This window comes from Cebus imitator, unplaced genomic scaffold, assembly GCF_001604975.1.
Source record: "Cebus imitator isolate Cc_AM_T3 unplaced genomic scaffold, Cebus_imitator-1.0 Scaffold189, whole genome shotgun sequence".
In the NCBI taxonomy this organism is placed as follows: Eukaryota; Metazoa; Chordata; class Mammalia; order Primates; family Cebidae; genus Cebus; species Cebus imitator.
Window position 1 is genome coordinate 671140 of NW_016107504.1, and position 10390 is coordinate 681529.

Sequence of the window (10390 nt, forward strand, 5' to 3'; positions counted from 1 at the left end):
AAAAATTAGCCAGGCATGGTGGTACATGCCTGTAACCCCAGCTACTCAAGAAGCTGAGGCATGAGGATCATTTGAACACAGGAGACCAGGGGTGCAGTGAGCCAAGATCATACCACTGTACTCCATCCTGGGTGATGGAGTCAGACTGTCTCAAAAAAATAAAAACAAAAGAAGATACGTAATTTTTAGAGGAAAAACAACCAACTAGTATACATAGAATTGAACATATAAATGCTTTGGTTCTGTTCCATCTAAAATTGTATTTTTTTTTATAATATTAACTTCTGAATATAAAACTGATGTCATAAGCTGAAGGATTAGGCCAACTCTCTACTTTCACTAACATACTGGTCACAATTCTTGTTTCACTTTTAGGGGTTTTCCTCAAATAATCTTCTAATTAGGAGGATATGAGACACAAGGTATACAGACTGTTGAGTGGTAAAACGCAACCATGTACTTCGCCCAAATTTCATTTTTGTTTCTTTGATGGATCAAAGGGATTTCCCTACAAACAGAGTAATTGATTTAGAATACAGACAAGAGTAACTACAATCACATGAATTTGTTTTCCATTTTTATAGTTCAGAGCTTTTTCCTTCCTCCACAGCACTCCTCTATTGTTACTTGTGCTTTGCACACTCTAGTTCAGGAAGCCACAGGGAGAGTAATCAACCTCATCTGCTAAAAAGGAAGAGAGAAGGAAGGAGTTGAAGAAACACTCATCTTCCACTGAGTGGTATGTGAAGATGATATAGTACAAACTTACGTTCTCAACTACAAATTTTTAAAAGTGATTAAGTGAACTGAGAGTGGCAACAGAAATCTAGCACCACTTCAACAGTTAGAAAAGAGAATTTCCTAAGTTTGTGATTCTACTGCAAAACCTTTAAAGAGTATGTGTCTGAATGCCTTCCATTTATCTTGCACAGTTTGATTATAACCAGCCGCCTTCATGGTTCTAATCCATAAATCATCCCAACTCCAATACTTCTGGTTTAAGAGTGGGTTTAGGTTAATATAAATTGGAGATGGTCTCAGACAAGTGAAGACCTCTGGGTCTTTATATTGCTGTTCTCTTTGCTTAAACTGTCATCCCTTGCTCCCTGCCCCTTTACTCGGTTAAACTGTACTCACCCTTGGATCTCAGCTTACATATCATTTCTTCCAGGAGACTTTTCCTAACCTCTAAGATCAGACTGGGTTCCTCCGATGATTTGTCTCAAGCATTATCTACCTTCTTATCATTATGCTTACAGCTTTTTATTGATTACATATTTAATTGTCTGAATTGCCAGCTAGGCTGAAAGCTCTGTGAGGACAGGAACAGTATTTGTTTCATACTCAGTGCCCCGGCACATAAGAGATGCTTAATAAATATTTGTTGAATTAACAAAAGGAAAGCAAAATATTAATGAAAATTATGAAGGCTTAAATAGGGTACATGAACTTAAGGCAAGGAAAAGACAACGAAGACATTTTTACCTGAGCATTCGGTGTAGTTTATGAGGTGTCATCCCACATCCATCATCGGTAAATGTCAAACAAGATTTATTCTTGACCTCCTCAACATCTATAAAGACCGTCCTGGCAGATACATCTGGATCTACAGCATTATCTGCAAAAGGTAGAAATCTGTGATATTAGATCCCCTTTTCCAATATTCTATTAAAATCTCTAGTTCAGTGACTCCAAGACATAGAAAATACCCTTTGTTTCCCTCATTTGGATGTCCCGAAAGGTATCAGGGAGCATTAATGGTAGTGTACTTACTAAATTATAGACAACAACAGAGATAATGGCAGATTTAGTTCTAAAGCTGATTTCCAGATTTCACATGACTAATCTGAAATCTGCCTTTCCACCTTCAAACTTCAGGGTCTTTGGAGAAAGTATTAATAACACTTGCATATACAAAGCATTTTGCTCCATTTTTATCTGATTATTTCTTGCCTTTTAGCCCCTTTACTGTTTATGTACACATACAGTAAACAGTGGCTATGGAGAAAAGCTGAAGGAGCAATTTTGGTAAAAGATGATGCATGTTACACACATTACAGTTTATTTGTGATCATTTTATTTTCTTCATTCTTACATCACCTCCTCTATTAAAGAACACAGACAGTACTGCCATTCCTGTTTATAGCCTAAGAGGCACTGAAAGAGTTAGAGTTTAAAATTAAAAGACTTAATTGCCTGCCTAGATCTTAGTGATGGTAGCAAGCATACTTAGAGAGAAGAAGTGATTTTTGCTTAGGTATTTTGTAATAATTTTAAAGGTAAGGCTGTCCACCCTTAGGAAATGGAGAACACGGAATTAAAGTAGAAAAAATACATAGGTTCATGATTCCTCCTGAATTATGTCTTCACAATGGGTTAATTATTTTAAGACTCCAAAGATATCAAATATTGCCATAGTCGAACAATTGTGTCATGTCCATAACCCCAATGGGTGCCACTATCTAGTTGCCACATCTTTTTGCCACAGGCACCGGTTTACATAATTGTCAATCACTGACAAACGTGGCTCGCTGGCTGCAATTGAGGGGCAGTTTGTACAATCTGTTGAATAGGTTCCTTAATCGTTCCTATGTCTACTAAGCTCTTTGAGCAAGACAGAGTCCTTCCCTTCCACCCTCTTCCCTTTCCCTGGAATCCTGTACTGATTTTAGTGATACCACATAGCTAAGCTGAAACAGCCAGGTTAAGTCATGACCACAGACTCATTCCATTACTACTGATCAAATCATGTCATTTCTTCACCAGAAACACCCCTTACAATCAAGAGAAGTATTACACATATGCAAAACACCCATTTTTATAATACAATTAACAATATCAGTTACAGCCACTTGGATAATGTGGACTGTCCATCAAATAAAACAAAACACAGATAAATTTCAGGGACCATAATGGTATTACCAGAGTCATTGATAAAACTGTCACTGACTGTAACCAAAAAAGTCTTAAGAGCAGTACAGCATCACCAATAGCACAGAAGAGGGTTAACAGGTCTGGTATAGTCAATCTTAAGGCCCCAAGGGAAAGTTTATTTTATATAAGTAGCAGCTACTTTTTTTATTATTTTTATTCATATAATAGTTGTACATATTTATAGAATATAATGGAATGTTTTGATACACTTATATAATGTGTAATGACCAAATCAGGATAATTAGCATATTCATGACCTCAAACACTTATCATTTCTTTTTTGGGAACATTCAAAATCTATTCTTCTAGCTATTTGAAAATATACAGTTAATTGTTATTAATTATAGCCATCCTACAGTGCTATAAAACACTAGAACTTATTTCTCCTATCTTAGTTGTAATTTTGCATCCATTAACCAACCTCTAGCTATCCCCCTCCCACCTCTCCCAGCTTTTAGTAACTACTATTCCATTCTCTACTTCTAAGATTATTGCAATAACCTCCAAACTAGTCTTATAAATCCATATATATCTCTCTTTCAATTTTATACACTTCTGCAAGATTAACTTTCCTGAAGCACAGCTCTAATCATGACATTCCTCTGCTCAGAAAACTTCTGGCTAAAAAGCCAAATACTGGAGCTTCCCAGTCACACCCTGATCCCAGATAACCTTTTTAACCTCATCCCTAGTTGGTATTTCCAGTAAAAAGACCTGTGTTTAAGTCCTGGATCTGCTACCTAGTACTTTTTTAGTTTCTACATAGAAGCGAGAACATTCCACATAGTTTGCCTTCTGTGCCTGGCATATTTAATTAACATAATGTCTTTCAAGTTTATCCATGTTGCTGCAAATGACAGTATTTCCTTCTTTTTGTGACTGAATAGTATTCTACTGTGTCTATATGCCACATTTTCTTTATCCATTCTTCTGCTGATGGATGATGCAGTCAATCTTTAAGAATCAGGTAGGGCGTAGGGCCCATATAATGTGGGAAGTGGGCTAACTTTTGGCAAGATTTACAAGTCTGTCATGTAATGCCAGCTTTATCAGAAACTGAGTTCTTTACTTTGTAAAAGGCAGCAGTATTTTTCTTTAACTAACGGATTCAGCATTATATAGCTGCCTACACTGTTTCAGGAACCTTTACTTGGCAAGCAGGCCATGAATTGTGTTGATACTAATCAGACACTCCTGCTGGCAGACAACCAAAGGCACTGCAAATGATGATACAACTTGTCAATCAACTGGACATCATTTATACACTGAAAACTTTGGACATAGAGGGATTTTTTTCTAACACTTTGTGAACATTCACCATTCAAACATACAACATGTATCAATTGCTACTACATGTTTATCCAATGGCGCATTCAGCAAATTAGCTCAAAGACCTCTCACAAAATCACCCTAATTCTTTTCCTCTTTACTGCAAGTTTTGCCCAAACCTTACTAGGTACTTTTTTTTTTTTTTTTTTTTTTTACAGGAACACACCAAATAGTTTTAACACAGGCACTTCAGGAGTTACAAGGTAGCTGCCAGGAGCAGCCCGACATTTTATCTCCTTGGCTGGAAGCTCATGGAATACAAGGGGGAGGGGGCATGCAAGAGGCTAGTGTCAGCTGGAGCAGTAGGGAAAGAGATCAGTACCGCAGCACCAGCAAGCACGGTTTTGTACTTACTTTCAGTTTTACATGGCCTTTCACTCGGTCTCAGCAAATGAAATTACAATAATAACAAGACTGGCCTCAATAAATGAACATATGATAACCAGGCACCGATCTGGAGGCTGGTTTCAATACTACTTGTTGCTGCTTAAACCTCCAAAAATTTACCAATATATGGCATATGCTATTTGATCCCAGAAAACCTATCTTCTCCCCTTTATAGCCCATCCAGACTATAAACAGGTAGCACAATGAGAGAACCTTACTCCTCTCCCCCTGCCCACCACTTAGGTGAGAAATGTACTATCAGATCCTGGAATGTCTTCGTTCCCTAACCTGGCCACACAATCCCATGTGCTACCAGATCGCAAGGAGATTTCTCTCTCCTAACCTGGCTCATGCTATCTCTTTGTGGGAGGACCCCATCTCTATCTTCCCCTTCCTCTCATATCTCATCAGCATCAAGGAGGCAATGAGAAACTATTCCATGACAGCCTCTCAGGAGAGACAGGATGGCAAGTGGTAGACAGCTTTGAGATAGTGCTTCTCAAGCCTCTTATCCTTTTCTGTTTCATAGCATCACAGGGCTCCTATCTCCCCTGTTCCAGGAGGATGGCCTTCAGGTGGTTACCTGCAAGACTGCCAAGGGTGGAGCTAGTGTCCTACAGAAATCCTGCATGTATCTAAAAGCATTCTAGCCTAAAGTAAGTTAATCACCTTTTGTCAGAAGCCTATTCTTCCTTTGTTATAAACACACACACAAGGTAAGCATTGAAGAGACCACAAATTTGAAATTTAAGTCATTTTCTTATCCCTCCCTCTCCCTTACCCTATATATCACTAGACTCTCAAATATCCTAATTACTCTATTTCCATTGTCAGTCTCTTACAAAGTTTATTTCCTCTCATCTGGATTATTGAAATAACCTCCTAAGTAGTAATATAAATCTATATCACTTTCTCGAATCCGTATCTCTCTCTCTTTCAATTTTATACACTTCTGCAAGATTAACCTTCCTGAAGCACAGCTCTGATCATGACATTCCCCTGCTCAGAAAACTTCAGGCTAAAAAGCCAAATATTGGAGCTTCCCAGTCACATTCTGATCCCAGATGACTGTTTTCATCATTAATTAGTATCTGGAGAAAAAGGCCTGTGTTTGAGTCCTGGATCTGCTACTTAGTATACATGTAACCTTGAAAAAGTCAATTAAATTTTCTGAACCTCTTTTTCTTCACCTGCAGGATGAAAACAAATAATAATGTTTACTTCAAAGGGTAATGTTAAAAAGTTACTTGTGAAAGCTGTTTGTAAACTTTTTAAGTACCTATCGTTTTTCACTACTTGTGAACCCCATTCTCTAATTAAACTCCACTCAATATTCTTCATGCCTTTGTTCAAGCAGTTGTTCCTTTTGCCTGGAATGCCTCCCCGCCCCATATCCACATGTCCCAATCCTTCAAATCTCAGCTCAAATGTCACCTCCCCTACAAAGCCTTTCCTAACCTTCCTCTTCCTGATAAACTGGAAGCCATTCCTCCTTCCTCTGAACTCCCACAGCACTTGTTTTTATCTTTGCTTATGTATCACTTTCTATTTTGTTGTTATACAAAGCATAAACCTTCTGTACATGTTTTATCTCCCCTACTAGAAGAGTGAATTTATGTTGTATTCATTTTTGTGCCTACCACAGTGGCTTTGCACACAGTGGGTGCTCAATAAGTATTTACCAAATGAATTATTCACTAGAAAATTAATGTCTACGTGGAGGAAATGATTGAAGAAAAACCTAAAATGAAAGCTTTGGATTGCCAGTTAACACTTTGCTCTCTCTTTTCCCTATTATTTTTACAAATAGTAGTGATTTGGTCTTAAAATCTGTGTTTGTATACGTGTATGCATAATACATACACATACTTGAACTCAAACTGGATGTCTTAGATCCCACCTACGTTCCTTAAGGTAATGCTTATGGCCAAAACCACACATATTCAAATTACAAATTGAAAGCTCATTAAATCACCTGGAAGGTACAGTAAACAGCACAGCACAGGTGTATCACGTTCTGCACCGTGCCAACCACGAGAGAACAAGACATTTCAGTTTCCCATACCCCACGATGTAAATCCTTACTTTTTGCTCCCTTTTGTCTTTCTTGCAAATTACATACTTAGATTGTATTCAGTTCTGCAGAGGTTCAGTGCACAGCCCCAAGGCACAGTACCAAACCTCAAAGATAGAGTCCCTGTGCTCTAGGGTTCCAAACGTATCAATTCCACTTTTTGCCTTTCACCTTCTAATTAAATTATACATACTGTAAAGCATTCCGTGTGCTGGTTAAACTAATCATTGAAGTTATTCTTATCACCCTTCTAAATAAGTTTTCTATTTCCTGCTACCCACTGACTTCTTACCCAAGATAACTCTCATGGCTTGGCCACAGCAATTGCTTAAGTAGAGGCTGGGGTTCATTTGGGGAGCTTTGAAAACATTGTCAAGAGTGTTCTGTGCGACCTCGCCCATAAATACTTCTTCCTTTTTCGATTTTCAAAGCATGTATAATTCTCTCTGTATGCTGCTGAGTTTTGTGCCTTTCTTCTTTGCTTTCCACACAGTAGCACACTACCGCAAAAACTGGTGTACTTGGCTTGAAGAGATCAACTGAAAACGCTTTAAAAGCAAACACCGGTGGAGCAAGAGGTTAAGTCCTCGATATTCATTCCAGCGGTGTGAGGGCGCTCGTGGACCACGGACCCTGCCCTCCGCAGTAGCTGGAAGCCAAATGCACTCGTGTCATCTCTTAAGAGATGTCCCATCATTCCTAACTTTCTTGTCTCAAAAGTTAAGGAATTCCGCTTTCCAGACCTTTCCCCAGGACCCGCCTCGGTCCTCTACAACGCCCCTTTGCTAGCTGGGCATCCTCCGTCCGTCGCCAGCCCCTGCAGAGCACAGTTGCCTCGGGGCCCGAGATTTTTATGCATCTCCTTTTGATTACTAACTAAGCTACCCTAAAGTGCCCAATACATCACGAGCCAGAGAGAAAAACCACGCTTTTTTAACGCTTCGGACACACCTCGTTTCCTCCGTTTTATGAGCGGAATCTCGTCCTTGGCGAGAGAGCCATCCCCCTCCTCCGCCAGTGGAGCCCGGGCCGGTTCCGAGGCCCCCACCCCAGTCCCCGCCCGCCCCGCGCGGCTCTGCGCATTCCTCCCGCGTCCGCGGCACCACGCTGGCACCACTGCCTCGGGCGAACATGGCCAGGCCCGCCCTCGCCACTCACCTAGCAGCTCCGCGATGGCACTGAAGGGTCGCGTGTGGCTGCTGGAGTTGCTCTGGAGGTAGCGGGGGCTCATCTGGGGGCGAGAGAAGGTCCCGTCCCGTGTGAGGCCTCGGCCCGCCGTGCCCTCCCCGCGCGCTTCCCGCAGCCCAGGGACCCGCGCGCGCGTCCGCCCCCTCGGGCCCCCGACCTACCGTGCTCAGGCGGATCCCGAAGGCCTGCGGGCCGCCGCCGGGCCGGGCCACTCCGCAGCCCGGTGCGCCAGGGCCAGCGGGGGCCCCTCGGCACAGGAACATTTTTTTGGCCGCCACGGTACTTGTCTGCTGCCGCCGGACCCCTGGCCCGGTAGTCTAGGACTAGCCCTAGCTCACTCGCACTCGCAGCTGGCGGCGACCGTCCCAAACCGGCCCTCCCTCGCTCCCACTCGCAGCTGGCGGAGGCGGGGCGCGCTCCAGCCACCTGTCCCGGGCGGGAGGGGTGAGGCCGGCTGAGCCAGGCGGCGGCTCCGCCCTGTCAGCACCTCTCCCGACCCGGCGACTGCCCAGGCTGCCTCAGGACCGTACAGAAATATGGCGACCTCCTGACAGCCGCTCCTTGATCCCCGCCCCTAATGAATTCTTGGCGTTTGCCATAGGCCAGGCAGCCGAGCGGGAAAGCTCGGGGGGTGGGCGGTTACGAGGTTGGGGGGGCGCGTGGGGAGGAGCGGGAATGAAGCAAGAGGAGGGAGAGCATGTATGGGATTTCTGGAACCTAGTCCCGCTTAGGCTGCATGACTAACAGGCAAGATAAGACAAGTCTTTCAAGTTCTAAAGACTGCAGTGTTGCTATCTGGGAAGATAGCAAGCTCGCCTGATGGGAAAACATTCTGTCTACTCTGCCTCAAATGCCTCCAGAAGCACCCAGAACTTTCTGGAAGGCAATTCGCAAACTGTCTCCAAAGTCTTGCTAGCATGCAGGGACGGTGCTTCTAAAAGGAGAACTTGGATTCACTTAAATACTGCCAAGTAGGGGATTGGTCAAATTATGAAGTATGCATAAAATGAAGCACCATGCAGTTCTTAAAGACCATGTTTGTAGATGAGTATCTGTTGATGTAGAAAAACATTCATGAAGGAATCAAAAAAAAGAAGTTACAACATATTGTGGAACACATGATACCTTTTTTATTGGAAAAACAAGTATATATGTGGGCATATGTACATATACATGTATGCATCTGCACATACACACACACTCACACACTGAAAACCACTTGATATACACCAAGATGCTATTTCTGGGTTTGGAACTAGACAATTTTCCCTTTTTTCTTATCTGTATTTTCTAATATACCATAAATATACATTGATTATAGAAAAAAATATATTCTCTAAAAAATATATGTAACATTCTCTGGCATGAATAAACCATAATTTATTTGACCATTCCTTTATGGTAATTTAAGTTGTCCTCCTTTTTAAATTTTGACAATACAAAAAATGCTCCTTCACACACACAGGTCATTAATTTCTGGTACTGTTATCTCTATAGAATGAATTCCAAAAGATGAGATTGCTGGATCTAATAGCATGTGCATTGTTTAATCTTAATAAATACTGTAAGATATTTGCCTTCTCAGCAACAATCAGCTATTTTTCCATGTTCATAGCACTAGATGGTCCCAATCTTTTAACTTTGTGACAGTCTTTTGAATAAAAACTAGTATCTCGTTATTGTTTTATTTTGCATTTTCCTGACTATCAGTGAGGTTGAATATTCTTTAAAATGTTTAGTATACATTTGCCTCTCCGCTTTTATAAATGTCTGTCTATGTCCTTTGGGCATCATTTTTTACCCCCATTGGGTGCTTTACATTTGTCTGTTTTCTAGTTATCTTTTCTTCAATTTTTTAAAAATACACAAAAATACAGGAAACAATATAATGAATTCCATGTACTTATTACTCAGATGCCGTAATTATCAAGACTGCCACACCTGCTGCAATGGACTGAACATTTGTGGCCCCAAAAATTCATATGTTGAAATCCTAACCCCCAACGTGATGGTATTAGGTATTAATATTAGGAACTGGGGCCTTCGCCAAGTAATTAGGTCATGAGGGCGGAACCTTCATGATGGGATTAGCGCCTCATAAAAAGGACCCTAGAGAGCTCTCTCACCCTCTTTCTTCCACAAGGACATAAGAAAAAATCTGAATCCTGCAACTCAGAAGAGAGACCCTACAAGAACCTGGCCATCTGCTGTTAATACGCCATCTAGTCTATGGTACTTTGTTAACAGCAGCCAGATCTGACTAAGGGACTTGTTTTCTACGTCCTTTTCTTCTTTTTCTTCTTTTTGTTTCATTTCTGTAAACGTTTGAGAGTAAATCTCAAACATCATACCATTTTATTCTATATGCTTCAGGGTTCTTTAAAAACATGGACATTTTCTAACAAACAAAACCACCATGCCACTTTTATACCAAACAAAATTTATAATAATTCTTTATCATCTAATAATACCCAGCTT

General features: G+C 41.2%; 1 protein-coding gene across 2 annotated transcripts in view; it reads right to left on the bottom strand.

Annotated features, from left to right (window-relative positions):
• Nucleotides 1–8450, bottom strand: part of MORC4 (MORC family CW-type zinc finger 4) — a 52438-nt gene extending 43988 nt beyond the window's left edge. For both annotated transcript variants that reach the window (XM_017546439.2, XM_017546437.2), the window contains exons 1-3: nt 8074–8450; nt 7883–7955; nt 1486–1618 (exon numbers count right to left, since the gene is read on the bottom strand). In XM_017546439.2, the coding sequence (XP_017401928.1) occupies nt 1486–1618; nt 7883–7955; nt 8074–8175 (308 nt within the window). In that variant the 5' untranslated portion in view covers nt 8176–8450. The remainder of the gene's footprint in view (nt 1–1485; nt 1619–7882; nt 7956–8073) is intronic.
• Between the last annotated feature and the right edge of the window lie 1940 nt (nt 8451–10390).